The sequence below is a fragment of the Amphiprion ocellaris genome, chromosome 5, assembly GCF_022539595.1.
Source record: "Amphiprion ocellaris isolate individual 3 ecotype Okinawa chromosome 5, ASM2253959v1, whole genome shotgun sequence".
NCBI classification, from domain to species: Eukaryota; Metazoa; Chordata; class Actinopteri; family Pomacentridae; genus Amphiprion; species Amphiprion ocellaris.
The window spans coordinates 4,650,038-4,666,420 of record NC_072770.1 but is presented as its reverse complement, the minus strand read 5'-3'; the positions used below and the strand labels follow the sequence as shown (position 1 = coordinate 4,666,420).

The window sequence follows — 16,383 nt, the reverse complement described above, 5'->3', positions numbered from 1 at the left end:
TTTAACACTTGCATGAACATATTGCACCATCTGCATATGGTTAATTTACCATTTGTGATATTTGCAGGTCAGAGCACCATTGACAAGTTCACTGACGGAAGCCGGATCATGAACATCATCCAGAATCACGACCAGTGGTATTTCTGACGTACTGGTTTCCCGATCGATTTGATTGGCCAGATTAGAAAGATAAAGCTGCAGATCCTGAGGAAAAGGAGAAGGAGAGAGAGATCAACCTGCACTGAAAGGAAACTGACATCATGACAGACCAGACAAACTCAGTATTGTAGAGTTTGACCTGATCATGTTTGCAAATGAGAACTGGTTTTTAAACATTTTTGCCTGGTAAAATAAAGGTCAAATAAAAATAAATAAGTTGTATGGATTTTTATGGGACATCAGTTTCAGTTACCTTGCATGACTGGCGGTGCATGTTGAAAGTGACCACGATGCCATCTGTGACTTCGCGGGCACTGCGGTCCACTAGATACTCAGCCAGCCGGGAAGCCAGATAGGTTTTTCCCGTTCCGCTTGGCCCAGACAGGATGAGACGGCGATGTTTGAGTAGAAGACTAATGTAGTGCTGCATCATGGGTTTAAGAATGAGAGTTTCAAATACCAGGCTGTCCACACACTTCTCCTTCAAACCTAAGCATAGTGAGGAGAAATGGAGAAAGGTCTGCATGATGAACTGCTGTAATAAACAATGAAGTTGACGACTATCTGCTAATAACCCAGGATGTATCAAAACTGGTGATAAGGTGCTATCTGACAGCTGATAGCCAAAGCTTGGTAAGAATTGTGTTAATGTCTAAACCAGAGAGCAGGATCTATACCAAGAAGATCTTCAGTAAGATGTTGTGAAAACAGACTTATATCACCTCATATGTCCCTCATAAGCAACATCAAGCTCAAGCATTTCAATCTCAAAACAACTTTGCGTCAAGCACAGGAAGTCTGCGGACCCCCAACCCCCAGCCTGCAGAGCCTTAACATCTATGGGGCCTCTGTGTCTGAGGCAGTTGGACCAGCTGGGCCTGACTGCTCTGAGATCAGGTTACTCAGAGGCCTGTCTGGGCTGCCGCTGCTTTCCCAGCTCTCCCAGCACGTCACTCCTTACATTCCTGCATGCAAAAGGTGGAAACAGGTCGACTGCCAAACAGAACATCCACTCTCCTTGCTGATTACAGCTTTGGTTTAGAATCACAAATGAGCTCATCATTTGTGCTAATAACAAACCATAATAACAAAACACTTCTGCTAGTAAATATATTGCAAATAACTCACACAGATCTGCATTCCTAGTGACAGTAATATGCATGACACAGTCAATTAAACTTAAAAAAAAGAGGGTATTATTCTTAGAAAAACAAAACAAAACATTTTAGTATTGAGAAATTAACAAGTTTATCAGCTGCCATGGGGTCATTTAAGATGGAGTCACTTGGTTTACCAATGGGGTCTTGGTTATGATTAGAGGTCGACCGATATGGGATTTTCAAAGGCCGATGCCGATACCGATTTTTAAAAAAAAATTTCAGCCGATGGCCGATATCTAAAGCCGACTGTAGAAGCCAATTTTTAAGGCCGATATCCTTTTTTTTTTAAAGCACATCGAAAAGGCAATTTAAACACTAAAAGTATATACATGTATATATTACAAATTAAATACACTAGTAGAACTCTAACATTTATTGAACACAAAAAGTGAAAAAGTACAATAACATAAAAAAATACTTAAAGTTTACAAAAAATACAATTAAAAAGTAACCTGAAAGTGGTTAGGGTGAGGCTTGCTATTGCCTGGCTCACTCGCTCCGCTCATGCTCCGCTCTCTGAGTGCCGGGGGTCCTTCTAAGGGAAAAGCGGTCGCGGCAGCTGCCCGTACGGGTGCCTGATCACAAATCGGATTTTTATTTGTAAATATCGGCCGATGGCCGATATTGAAAAAAGTCCATATATCGGCCCAAAATATCGGCCGGCTGATATATCGGTCTACCTCTAGTTATGATGAGGACAGCTCTCAGCTTTTCTAGAGAGTAGATTTAAAAAAAAACAAAAAGCAACGCTGAAGTAAACATCAGTGCAGAGATAGAGGCCCAAATGTAGCTCTAGTAACCATCAGTATTACACAACATTCAAGTGTTTACATTTCTGGTGCAATAACTTTCACTGGGAACTTTTATTAGCCCAAATTTCAAGTGACTAAAATTAAAATGGATCTCTTTAGATTTGGCAAAATAATGTTAGACTGACACAATGCTTTTGATGCTGGCTTTTTTGTTTTTCTGTAAATAAATGATATACGGCGATGTTAAATTTAACTTGCCTTTAAAAATAGATCAAATTTAATCTCATGAAATCCTTCATGTCATTTGCGTGGAATGGATTTACTTCTACATCTGTGAATACCTCAAATCTTACCTCTAGAATAACTTCATAAATGATCATTTCTCAGTATACCTTTCAGAGCCACTGTAATGCTGCTGGGGCTTCGGGACATGCAGCGAGAGGGTTGTGTCTCAGGAGCCTCTCCTCCGAGGACTCTCCTAATGTGGCCCATACTGTAGCTGTAGATGGAGTCAGTAGACAGGCCCAGGCTGGAGGTGGGGTCCACTTTGGCAATGTACACCTGGAATGAAAAGGACAGAAATGCAGAGCTGAGGAAAACTGTCCAAACAGCATTTTGTGTGTGCAAAGAGAAGACAGTTTGCAAGGATGTAGAAAAGCTATGAGAAAAGCATGATAACAGCTTCTCCTCATGATGTTTCAGAGATAGCTTCCATTGCCACGAGTCCTGCTAAACACACATTTAGGTTTATTAGGCACCATAAATACTGCAAATAACTTCCCTACTAACAATACCTGGACAGCTGGAACATCCGAATCTGATTTACTATCTTCGTCTGTTATAATAAAACCAGAAGCCTTATGGGATCCTATAATTTCTGTGTCTTAGTTTTCAACACTGAGCAGTAGAACTCTTTGAAGGATTAACTTGCTAAATTTAATGTGGCAGCTGAATCACAAATGTGAGCAGGCTTCATGTAAACTGTACATTCAGTTCTCAAATGGGTCACATTGGAACAAGTTGTCAGAAGAGGCATCCCACCTTGAAAGCCTGGCTGACAGCTGAGTCCAACATGACCCAGTCCATCCTTCCATTCACTCTGACGGTGCCCACAAAGAAGTCCTGCTGTTTAACCTCCTGCTGATACAAAACGAAGTTAATAGGTGATCAGTAGGGGATACAGGTCATTTTGATAGCAGAAAGAAGTTTAGAAAAGAAAAAAAACATACATACATCTTTAAAGACGTGTAAATCTGCAACACAAACCACCACCCGAACACGATGATCATCTCTCTGTGAAGACAAACTGAGAGAATCTGCAGAGTGGATGTCTGCTGAGGAGTAAAACAAGGAACAGAAAAAGAAAAAAAGCTCATGTACCATGTGTGGCACAGTACAATAATATTTAACTTTTGAATGTTCATTATTTTTTACTATTTAATGTTAAACAGAGTGGTGATCATAGGACATTGTGGGAAATTAATACACAGATTCATTATGCACATTTGGCCTTCTAAATAAAAGCAAGGTTTCAAACATTGCGGTTTAAAGTAGAAGTGTGTCTTTGACTGTACATGCCCTACCTTCCATTTTTGGTGTTTCAATAATTACCTTAATATGTGCATTGATAATAAACTCATAATGAAGAAAAAGTCTTTCCTGAAAGGAACTCCAATGATTTCACTGATGCTGATTTGTTTTCCGAAGTTCAAGAACACACCAGATGGTGTTTGTAATTAATTAATTTTATTGTCCTGTGTTTGTAAATATTCCTACTTGTTTACCACAGTGTTCCAGTGTGACTCAACATTTTCCACATGTCAGTAGTGAACTTTACCTGAGCTGCCCTCACTCAGCCCTCTGCTGTAGCTTTTGGGCATGTGCACGGCTACTGACTGTCGGGGCGATGAGCTTCCCAGAGCAGTGAGACCAGAGGACTGGGAGACAGAGCTGGAGGGCCCGGGGGATGGACAAGGGGACAAACTGCCTGTCTTCAGCTGGTCATTCTCAGCCTTCAGATTCTCAACAGTTCTCTAGAAACAAAATCACAAACGTCAATGCACTGTTCTTATCAAAATGCCGTTTACAAAATACTCTTGGAATGGTAACATTTTTGTGGGTACATGCTAATTAGATTCCTAATACTGGAGTCAAAATTTGTTCGTTTTGTTTTAACTGTTTGGGCTGTTTGGGGTAGACAAATTTCTACATACTTTAGATGTGCAAACAGACAATATTTACATTAAAAGATGAAAATGCTAATATTTATGCACCGTCTTGAAGTCTGTTTCTTTTCACAAAAGTAACAAAAAGGAAGATATCCCATGTACCTGCATGTTGGTCATTGCGTCCTGCAGTTGCTCCAGCTGATGGGCGGAGCTTAGAGCCTCCAGACGGATGTCAGTCAGTTTACGCTCCTTCTCCCACAGTTCAGTACGTAGTTCTGTTACAACCTTATCATCCGGCACCTCTCCACCTTCACACAGTCTGGAGACATTCGGTTCACATAAGTAAAACAGTAAAAAAGTATAGCAAGGATCAGCTGACTGACCACTATGGACACAGATCATATTTTAAAAACAAGAAATGGGTAAAACAAGAAAAGCACTCAGAGAGTGCAGTACTCTGCCAAGGCTGCTCAGTCATTGTATGATTTCTGACACATGAAATCTGAAAAAATTTGTGGTCTGCAGCGGTCAGTTTGTTGTAGGATCACAATCATGTGATCGTCAGCAGGCAGCTGATCACTTGTTGTCATAGTTACAGTGACACCGTGCCGCTATCTTGCAACGATACATAAGTCTTTAACAAATCCGTGGATCCAGACTATAAACTGCATCACTTTCAAAATCTATTCAATTGGTCCTTTTGCCATTTCTGAGCTTCCCTGGAAATTTCATCAGAATCTGTTATTCTATTTTTGAGTAATGTTGCACACAGATGGAATAACAGACAGACAGACAGACAAATGTACACAGATGGTCACATAATGCATTCCTTGGTGGAGTAACTATGATTCTACTGTTTTCCTACTATGGTTCTCTTCTGTGAGGCAGTTTTGGCTTTTGCCTTCCTGTCGTATTTACTACAATAACATTTGGTTAGTTGGAAAAGCTTACTGAACTGTGACTTTGAAAAGAGTAACTCCATTTCTGAATAATGTTTTTGAACAGTCAAACAGACAGACAAAGCAACGTCGATTGTCACATAACTCCGCCGTGTTCCCTGGTGGAGTAATAATGTGCTTACAGACACCGTAGAATTCAGTAGTAAGCTATTTTCACATTTCTGCTTGATAATGACATTGGATTTATTCATGTTATAATGTAGTGAAATTACATTGGGGCTGCTCTGGGGTTCAGGCATATGGGTTCTGTAAAGCATCTTGAGACAATTTGACTGTAATTGGCACTATATAAATAAAATTGAATTGAATTGAACTGAAAATATTTGTTACTGTCAAAAAATAATTGTTTGTAGAGGTTTACCCAGCCGATGATGCAGACGCTGAGGATTCCATTGAAACTGGACGGTTATCTCCATCATGGTGGACTCTCGGGGAGGAAGGTGCCGAGGACTCTGGAGTGGCGATCTCTTCAATGTCAGCATATGGCCCAGGTGACTTGGAGCCTTTCTTGCTAAAGGCCTTGTTGAAAGAGCTGCGTAACTGTTGACAGAAGAAATGTAAAACCAGCTATTACAAAATTAAAATTCTTAAAAGTGATTGATTTTAGTGAGCTGTTTGTATTCAGTAAGTCATGTTTGCTACTGAAACCTGTCCAGGGTGTCCCCTGCCTTCACCCTAAGTCTGCTGGGATAGACTATAGCCCACTCATGTCCCTAATGAGGATTTAGTGGTGTATAGATAATGGATGGATGTTTTCTACTGAGTGTTCTCATCTCATTACTTTTTTGTTGTTTTTAGAAGATGAGACTGAATGAGGGGCGCTTGAACATAAAATGTTATGTGAGAAATTATGGTGCTGCATGTCAACCTACTTTACCAAAAAGAGCTTGTGCATTTTTGAGGAAACAGTGGGCAGATCAAAATGTCCAACCCATAACAAACTAGAAATAGTGTTGATTTAGAAGGGATACAATTTTAAAAAACTGATGAGGAAAAATGGAGCAAAAATAGTTTCTTTACAAAAGTAAACAGTAATACTTCAGGTGAAACAATCTGATGTCGATGGTGCCCCTGAACAGTTTAAGTACATGCAGATCTAACATTAAAATATGATCGAAACATTGCACACAGGGATTTGGTGAGTTTCAAAAAAACATCAATGACAGAAAGTTTCCAGACGTTTCACAAGTATGAGTCATAAAGTGCATGCAGAGTGTGGAGGGGGTTTTATTTACTGTAGCAACATCACTCACCTCAAAGACCTAAAATAAAAAGCAGGGCAGCATGAGAGAGAGACCACAGTCATTCTTAATAACAGATTTGGAACAAGATAGGAGGAGAATCACATATACAGACACACATGCAGGAGAATAAAGTAGGGCAACAACAGATTGATAAAATAAAACTGATGATAGCCCGCAACTGATGTGTACTGTGGGCCAATACACTGCTTTTACATACATGTACAATGCTACATTTTCACATTTTTGTTTTTGTAACTGTTGTTGTTTCCCTTTATTTTACACTGGTCTTGTTAGCACAGACAGCCCATACCACCCTGGATTTCACTGCACATATTGTCTGAGACATGAAAAAATACTGAGATGTGATGCTGTCGAGTTTATCAAGACAATCACTAAATCTGTTCAAATCTGACGAATCATAATTTCAGTTGAGCTGTATTACACAATTCCATACTAAAAAATGGCATTTCATTGTTTCCATCCATTTCTCTGATATTCTGAAGAAAATATCTTATTATCTAATTCATAAAGCACCACAAAATAATGATCAGAACATACTTGAATTCATCTGTTATCCCTAACATGTATTTGTTATTTCTAACAGGCTGTGCTGTGTGGTGACACATACACAGGACTCCTCATGTTGTAAACCTCTGACTTCTTGTGTACTAATTAACTCACTGGTGTGATCACTAGCTGTGTTGCCTCACCCAGCTCTTTTTTTTCTTCTTCTTGGCCTCCTGCTCCTTGAAACTGCCCATACTTGAGTGGCTTGTGGTGCTGGCAAGACTGGAGATGCTCTCTGAGGAGTTTTGGCGATTGATCAGCAGCTCTGAAGACCAGGAAGAGAAAGAAAAGGTAAACATTGACAGAGAATGTTGAGAGTCCTAATTATGGTTTACCTCACTGGCAAATTCTGACCTTTAGGCGTGATATCTGGATTACTGAGGGCCCCCTGAATGATTTCCTGGGCTTCTGTGTTTTTGCTCTGCAGAATCTCAATGGTCTCCTTCAGTTCAGTGAGCTCAGAGTCCTGAATAATGGAAATATCCATGTGTTCATGTTAGCTGGAAGGTTGGCAACTGAACCAAGATTCTTCTGAAGTGAGGACTGTGGAATGTCTATTAGCTTTCACAAAGGATGTTGGGCTCTGCTGACAGGCTGATGACAAGATGGAAATCCCCCTATGCAAACCATTGACCCACATCTTACATCCAGAAAAAAAGTATCTCACTTAGTAGTGTCTTTCATTGACAAATCTAATATACAACACCTTCATGAATACTTCATTATTGTCATCATCAAGTATGTAGAGAAAAAAAGATTTCTTTAGAGAAATGCTCAACCTTGACTTTCATTTCTTTATTTAGGGGCTTGTTTAAAGCTTGCTTATAAAGTGTTATGTATTTTTCTCATCACATTTTATTACACAAATGAATGGAAACTGCCACAGATTTCACAAAGTACAAAATTCATTAGCATCATGATACCCTCAAGATACCTTTTGCTCTGAGGACACCGACAGTGTCTGCAGGCGTGCTGTCATCAGCTGCAGACTCTGTTCAAATGCAGCTACCAGATTAGCCTGCAAGAGAAAGACACGGAGGTAAAAAGCCACAAAGAGACGGCATGTGATGGGGAGCGAATGGGCAGCAGACAGGGATGAGTCACCAGCTGAGTCACATCAGTCTGCAGCCTCACACACTCACAGCATGTCAAACAAATGGCTTTCTCCATCTGCTGGGAGAGGAGGGAGGGGACACTGAGGTGGACAGCTGTGGATGATGTCAGAGATGAAAGAGGACATTAGGGTAACGGTGGTGAGGGAAGCCAATGATGTGGCACTAGAGGACAAACCCTGTCAACTTCACGTAACATGTTTGAGCTTTAGGCTTTCACACTATTAATGCTGATGGTGGAATGCAAAGGAATGTTTGTGACAATTAAAAACTCTTCATACCCTCCCTTTAGAGAATATTATCTATACAATAAAACACCAACTATATAATTTTCATCAGATATGGGACCCCTTCATTTACTATGTTCCAAGAACAGATTTGTGTGTGACAGAAGAATCTGGGAATATGTAAACACTGGCACTCAGCAGTAGCCAATAGGGTAGAAATGTGCTTTTTTTCACTTTCACTGACAATAACTCACTAACTTAATCCCCAACCAAGAATTGGAATAATTTGGACGGTAGGGTTGACATGTTTGTTCAATACATGTAATTGTATATCTTTGCTATGTTGTCTTTGTTATGTTGTGAAAACAATACAAATAATGCTGGTTAAAAAAAAAAACAAACTCTTCAGACACCATGCTATTAGGTTTGTCAAGCAAGTAAGGCAGACCCTATATGATTTTATAGAGTTTACTTTATTTTAACAAAATCTTCTTAATGTAATTTTTTGTTAGGGTTAGTAGTTCCAACTATTGTGCTTTGTCCATCATTTTGCTTGCTATTCCATTTTCTTTTGTTTGTGTTGGCACTTTGCGCTATATACTTGAGGTCGTAGCTATCTAAAAATTAAGTAACAATAATTTACCTGACACTACTTGACTGTGCTTGAATTATGTTACTGATGCCCAAAGAACGCACATTTAGGGTCAATCACTTGGTTACAGTTCGTTCAGAAGTCAGCAGCAAGTACGTAGAAACACTCAACACAGGAAACACATAACTGGTCCTGGCTACATTACATAGGCTCCCCATTAATTTCAAAATACATTTCAAGATTCTGTTAGTTACTTTTAAATCATTACTTGGTCTCAGTCCACTCTATAGCTCTGAACTTTTACTACCGTACCCTGCACCTTGACTCCTGAGATCTTGAGTTAAAAGTCCTATAGTCCAGGCTTCAAACAAATGGGGTACTATGCTTTAACTGTTTTAGCCAAAAGGACTAGAACAACCTTGCCCTGACAGTCAGAACAAGTCAGTCATTTCCTTCATTCAAAACTCTTTTAAACCCCACCTGCACAGACATGAATTTGTAAAACATTCTGTTCCTTCTCTGATGCTGTTGCACTGTTTTTACAATTTTTTTTATCGTTTTCTTGTAATGTTTTATTGTTGTTGTCTAATGCTTGTATATTTGAATGTTTTGTAAAACACTTTATAATTTTATTTTTGAAAGGTACCATAGAAATAAAGTCTATTATTATTATCATTATTTAGAGTGTCATAACATCACAGTGTAGAAGCAGTCAGCTATTTACATTTGACCAAGAGAAGCAAACTTATGCTACAATGTGCTAGACTACCTAAACTCACAGTTTTTATACCTGCATTTCTCTGATGACTATGATTCTTATTCCACATTTTAGCATGCATGGTATTTTATTTGTCTCCAATCTAAGAAAACTATTAGGAACTCAGAGAAAATTAACAGGCAATTTCAATAAATGTTTAATTTCTGAGTAAATATGCCAAGAATTTGAGATTTTGCATAATTTCCACAATCCCCAATTCAATAAATTTCATTTGCATGAACATCAGATTAGCAGTGTTGCCAAATCATTATGGATGGTGTCATTAAACAAAGCATGAAGTGTTATAAAGAAGTTAAGTTTTTCATAGCAAATCCTAACATACCATCCCATATTCACAGAATAAAGAAAGAAATATGAGGAAGCCACTTGGGCCACTAGGAAAATCAACTGAGAGTTTTAACACATGAGAGACTAATCAATTAACTGGATAAACAATCAAGAGACTAATGCATGTGAAAATAATAACCCTATAATAATCCTATAATTTGTAGCTCCAGTCAACATGTTTTAAGCTGGAAAGTTTGACTATGCCACACCACAACACAAGCCCAACACAGGTGTCAGATGATCATCATTTAATATCCTCTAAGCGTTAGGAGGAAGTGACACAAGGAGCTCTGGAAGTTACGCTCTGACAAACCTGGCCTAGCTGCTACACCCAGCATCCAGAGGTGCGGGTCAATGGGAGACAGGCAGGGGGCAGCAGAGTCCAGCAGTCATTACAGCCAAGAGTGTAAAAGAGAGGGACAGTGGTGTTAGGAGTGGGTATAAAAATTTCTTATAAAAATATATCCAGAAACATACACACACACAGGCACATAGCATGATAAAAACACACAGGTTAGCTGATCGAAAAGCCAGTTAGTAGATGTGCAAAAGAAGACTAGTTGCCTGTCAGGATCTGTGGTTGCTTCAGCGGTGGTATAGTTTAAAATGATGTGTCATTAAACTGCCAGAATCAAGCATCAACAAGCTGCAGACACAACTAAAAGAAGCAGGGACGGGAAAGTCGTCAGGTAAAGCCAGTACAAACAAAGAGCTACAGGTGAGCAATCTGGTTCAAGGTCAAACAGGTGATCATCAAAATAAGAGGGCTTGAAGATTTTAACAAATGTGGATAAGAGTAAATTGCGGAGAGAGAATAGTGTTACTTTTAAACCGACACCTGAATAAAGAAAAGTATGGTCTTTTACCTTGCTGACATGTTTCGACTGCATCTGCAGTCTTTTTCAGAGCGTCATCTGACATGTGCTGACGTGTCCTTTTTTATCAGGTGGCTGATCTGATAGATGTGTCAGAATCTGTCAGATAGGCCACGCCCCCCGCTGTCAGGTGGATGGAATCCCAGGTATTAGAGGGTGTAGTCCCCCTCGTCCCGGTTCATGGAACTGCTCGCCCGCTTCCTGATCTCGATGGCCTCCTTAATCCCTCGTTTGTATTTGTTGGTCTCCGATGTTACAATCCTCCCCCTGTCCCAGTCCATGATGTGGTTATTTCTTTTACAGTGGTCCATGATGGCTGATTTTTTGTTTTCTTGATCGTTTTTTCATTTTGTGTTCTTGTGAGTTGCCCAATTGTTCTCTTTGCACATTCTGTCTGGTGTTCCTTTCTTCTTGTGTTGAATGATCTATCTGTTTCTCCAATGTATGTTTTCTCACATGATTTGCACAGAATTTCGTATATGATGTTGCATTTATTGTCCGGTTCTATTTTGTCTTTTGGATGGACTAATAGCTGCCGGAGTTTTGTACGTGGTTTTACTGCTGTGGTGATGTTGTGTTTTTTCATTATGCATTGTATGGGTTCTGTTATCCCTGAGATCTGACAGATTCTGACACATCTATCAGATCAGCCACGTGATAAAAAAGGACACGTCATCACATGTCGGATGACGCTCTGAAAAAGACTGCAGATGCAGTCGAATCATGTCAGCAAAGTAAAAGACCATACTTTCCTTATTCAGTTGTTGGTTTAAAAGTAATGCTATTCTATAATAAGAAACGACAAAATGAACACAATCCAATTATGCAGAGAGAGAACTGGAAATATGGCATGATATTAAATCTTAAATCAAATTTTGTGACTGGATTGTCTTTACTTGAGCAGAAGCCAGAGTCAGCAAGGATTATAGAGGGAAGAATCTTTTTTTCCCCAGTATATCACCCTTACAAAACTGTAGTGCAGATACTATACAAACCCATTGTTTTTATTTGGTTATGCGACAAGAGCTCAAGGACTTAGAGGAAGTTGAGGGAACATTTGCATTTTTCACACTGAAAAAATATCTGTCTTAAACAATTTAGCTTAGAAAAAGAGAACAAAATGGAATAAACAAATCATACATACATTAGCAGAAAGCTGCATGGTCAAGTTGGCAACTTTTTCCTGGGAAGATTCCAGCTCTCGTCTCAACTTGCGGATTTGCTTTGGAAAAAATGTAAATCAAATTTAAGAAGTACGGACATCGTATTATAGTATCTTCAACAAATGCCAGAAGTGTTGGAAATATCAATAGAGATTTTAATCATGACAATGCAATGATGGAATGTGATAAATGCCTAAAACATAACAAAAAGGTTGTTGCCTCTCAACAGAAACCAAAACATACTAAATACACTGCAAGCCAACAGAAATTAGATAAAAGTCACCATTTCTCTCATGCACTGAGAATTTTATGAGTTCTGACTCTCTTCATTAAATGTTAGAAGGTGGAGCTAAAAACCACGGAGTATTAGAGATAAAATAAAATGAACTGTGTTATGAGCTGCTGAGATAAAGATCCATGGTCACAGACTTCCTGTGGCACTGGTAACACCACGTGATGAATGGACCGGTTTCGATATGAAATGACTGACGGACGATGTAGAGGAAAAGCACACTGTGATTTAAAGACTGTGGCACGTTGGCCTTACCTCTCCTTGTATCCTCTCCTCATTCTTAAGAAGGCATGGTGAAAGCAAGATGACAAAGTGGAGGATTAAAGTGAAAATTTATAGAAAAAAATATTTAAACCTCTTTCAAGTCCTATAAAATAGAAACTTAAAAAAGGTACTAGACACCCACAGCAAGTAACATCAGGTTGAGAGGTTTTGCAGTCAAATGGGGAGAGGTTCAGTTCATCATGTCAAAAAACTCCATCAATCACTTTGATTACAGCTACTTGCCTGTTTTGGCAGTAATGTAGATATGCAACAATATTCTGTGCTGTAAAAGGTTTGTGTAAACTGCAGACACAAAGCAATAAACTCCACCAAAAGCAGCAGTATATATAATAAAGTTCTTAATCTACATAGAATGGCTTTATCTACTTACCGAGGAATAGTTGGATGAAGCATTGGATGCCAAAGAGAGCACAGAGCCATGCACTGAAACAAACACGGCAGAGATGCGATTTAATATGAAAGGCAATTTTAACATGTTAACAGGTTAAAAGGTACTTTCCAAGAAATGTTAATAATCAATAATTTATTGAAATGAAATTTCTGCCAACACCTGTCACTAATAAATGACTAAAGCATTTACAGATTATTTTCAACTACGAGAAACCTGTAAATAAACCTGCAACTTAGATCATTTAGATAATTTAGAGATGCATTAATGCTCACAGGCAGTCAAGTATTCTGTTTATACTGATGGAAACACTAAAATACATTTTAAAAAATTCAAGTTTGTGGGAGATTTTAAATTATCACTAGACAACTCCTGTTTTGTTTACACTGTGACTACATGTAGCACCTTCAAACAGTAACACAGCTCAGTATTAATCTAACATGGAGGCACCAAGACTCCTCTCCACTTTCCTTGCTTATGAAAACAAATGTCTTCCTGACATTTTGCTTTACAGATTGTGTGCAGTATGAACACACAATTTTGTTTCATTGGAAGCCATGTAGGGAGAGTCCCCAGAATGGAGCCAAGCCGGGCCATCTCACCATCATCCCCCGGTTCACGGAAAGAACCGGACCGCATCATGCTTTTTGGCCGGTCAGCCAGCGACATACTGCTGCCCAGGGGGGAGGATCCGTAGAGATCGCAGGCCGACTCACTGGGGGGGCCTATGCTGTTGGAGCGTGATATCCTCGGGGTGCCGCTGGAAATTGGGGCAACTATTACAAAAGAAAAAACAGATCAAACTGTAAGATTCAGTGCAATGGACATACACGTGCACATATGCAGAGTAAGCCTCCACCTTGGTGTAGCATCCTTATTCTGATGACTCAGTGGACAGTAACACTATGCTTCCACAACAGTGAAGAGATAAACACAGTGTGACTTGACCCTCTATTGCCTTCATCCACTGCACATTTCAGTCTTCAACTCACGCTGAAAGGTGTGTAAATGCAGGATTATGATATTCACCTGAAAAAGTATGATCATGTATTTTTTATTATATCTGGCCATCACTTCATCACTATATGACAGAATTTATAACAGATAACTTGCTGGACTTTCCTCTCAGTATAGACTCAATTTCCCTGTCCGCAACAACACTCAACGATAAGACGGATGGTTTATGAAAGAGCCTAAGACTTATTATTTTGGGAGAGTTTTTAGGACTTGGCAGCCAAACGGAATGAGCAGACTCACCCACGTTGGTGAGAGGAGTCTTGTTGGAGGAGGGGTGGAGGGGACGGGTTGGAGAAGGCAGCTGAGGGGGGCTATCGCTCTCTGTCATGCTGACTATGTTGTGGGAGTGGCGCCTTCCCGGTTTGCTTCCATCACTCTCGGACAGGCTTGAGCCATAGCGTCTGGAAAAAACCAGAGGTCATTTTAACTTCAAACAGTGTGAGATTTCAAATAGACTTTTGGAAAATAATAGTTTTTGACGCACTCTAAGCCTTTCTTCGGCAAAGTGTTCCGGTCTGTTTGCAGGCTGTAAAGAAGAGAGCGAAAACACAAATATTAGAGAATAAAATTACATTGTAAATAATTCCTAGAAACATAACGTTAAGCAGAGTCTTGCACAAACTCTGTTTTTCTTTGTGGGCTTATCTTACAATGCTTTTTGTACATCGAGTTCATATCATACACTGGCCACTATCGGACATGACATGTACATTCCTTTGGCAGGAAACAACACCATCTTTCCACCTTGACAATCAGAAATTTTACGATGGATTCGACCCTTCATCTTCAAAATGAGAGACTTTCAGTTTGAGGAAAAGACACACAAAATATGAGTGGATTGTATGTTGTCTGCCAAGAAACTTAGTGAAATGTTCACACTGAAACACTGATTCAAAGGGAGATTCTGTTTTACAACTTCTCTGCTGCTAGGGTAAATAAAGCTACTTCTACCAGTATTGGTTACTAAATTATATAGTATTCATTTCTTGCTTTGTTAACTGATTTGGTTGGTTTTCCAACAAATTAAGAACCACTAAATGGATGTCTGAATATTCGGATCTCAAAATAAATATTTGGATACCACCGCCACGACCGAATATTCGGATATTCGGGTCTAGCCCTAGTTGCTTTCACATGAGAGAATTTTTTGAATAGTAGAATAATGACCTGTTATTTCATGTCACTGTGCTTGTTTGTGACCTTATATGACAAGTTCACGATAAGACTACAAAAAATTGTCCATTCAGAATGATTCTTGACAATAACTCCCAAAACAACTACATACATCAATGACAAAGACATTGATGGACTCACATTTTGTCAAATCGTGCCACAGTGGACATTAGTTACTTGTAACACTTGCCTGTCGGTGAGGTTGAGGGACGTCCTGCTTCCAGCCCCCCAGGTTCCTGTTCCTCTTTCTCTTTCTTCCTTGTCATGCGTGTCTATTCTGACAAACCTTGCACTGGAGGGTACACTCATCTGGAGAGGCAGGGACTCCATACTGCGGTGCATGCCAGACAGTTTGGGGTAGAGCATCGGCGATCCACTCAAACTCAGGCTTTCGCTGGTATAGGAGCTGGGACAATCGATGTGGAGGACAGGCGCTGGGCTTGGGGTGAGGCGCATAGCTGTGTGAGACCCAGCCAAGTCTTGAAGTTTGGAGTAAGGGGGGACTTTGGGTGGAAGGTCCTGGATGGTCACACAGGAGTCAAGACTATTAGAATTGACCTTGTCCAGGTGAGCCAAGCTAGGGGGACGACCGAGAGACTTGGTGTTCAGCATCCTTGGAATCAGGCAGAAAAAACAAAATGTCAAAGAACAGAAACCAGTATGAGATCCTGAGTAATTTTTGTCATTTTTCTATCACCCAAATTGCAAAAAAACACATTTTACATATTATTTACTTCAGAACTATACAACCAGGGAGAAAATTCTGGATGTAAGGTGTTGAAAGGGCTGTATGAATGGCATTCAAAACTCTTCAATAGTGTCCCTATTATTAATCATTCTTACTGTTCTAGTAGAAAGTAGTTCCAGGAAAAACTGGTCACAGTGAGCTCTGTGGATTATTATTGAAGTAAATGGGACACTGTTTCTGGAAAGACATATTACTATTTTGTAATTTTTCAATTCTGTAGGCGCCACAACTGAAATTACATTAACTTTCACCATACCATGATGGTGTCATGCGTAGCAGCAAAATCACAATCAGATACAACCAAAGTTGTATTTATGGTTGGTATCACTGATGAAAAACTAATGGTTCTAGATACCACTGGAGGCCAGAGAGAGTTTTTGTTTGCATTTTTTGGAGG

At 39.6% G+C, this 16,383-nt stretch overlaps 1 protein-coding gene across 9 annotated transcripts in view; it reads right to left on the bottom strand.

The window, feature by feature from the left end:
* nav1b (neuron navigator 1b) overlaps positions 1 to 16,383 on the bottom strand; it is a 97,085-nt gene that overhangs the window by 6,313 nt on the left and 74,389 nt on the right. For 3 of the 9 annotated variants that reach the window (XM_055010640.1, XM_035948996.2, XM_035949002.2), the window contains 18 exons: positions 15,429 to 15,851; positions 14,550 to 14,591; positions 14,306 to 14,466; positions 13,651 to 13,824; positions 13,031 to 13,083; positions 12,631 to 12,654; positions 12,065 to 12,142; positions 7,944 to 8,027; positions 7,364 to 7,475; positions 7,153 to 7,274; positions 5,560 to 5,738; positions 4,402 to 4,558; positions 3,909 to 4,104; positions 3,305 to 3,405; positions 3,113 to 3,211; positions 2,464 to 2,632; positions 413 to 648; positions 50 to 204 (listed from right to left, as the gene is read on the bottom strand). In XM_055010640.1, coding sequence (XP_054866615.1) covers positions 50 to 204; positions 413 to 648; positions 2,464 to 2,632; positions 3,113 to 3,211; positions 3,305 to 3,405; positions 3,909 to 4,104; positions 4,402 to 4,558; positions 5,560 to 5,738; positions 7,153 to 7,274; positions 7,364 to 7,475; positions 7,944 to 8,027; positions 12,065 to 12,142; positions 12,631 to 12,654; positions 13,031 to 13,083; positions 13,651 to 13,824; positions 14,306 to 14,466; positions 14,550 to 14,591; positions 15,429 to 15,851 — 2,565 coding nt within the window. The remainder of the gene's footprint in view (positions 1 to 49; positions 205 to 412; positions 649 to 2,463; positions 2,633 to 3,112; positions 3,212 to 3,304; positions 3,406 to 3,908; positions 4,105 to 4,401; positions 4,559 to 5,559; positions 5,739 to 7,152; positions 7,275 to 7,363; positions 7,476 to 7,943; positions 8,028 to 12,064; positions 12,143 to 12,630; positions 12,655 to 13,030; positions 13,084 to 13,650; positions 13,825 to 14,305; positions 14,467 to 14,549; positions 14,592 to 15,428; positions 15,852 to 16,383) is intronic. The other 6 variants (XM_055010642.1, XM_055010646.1, XM_055010645.1 and 3 more) reach the window with 4 other exon arrangements.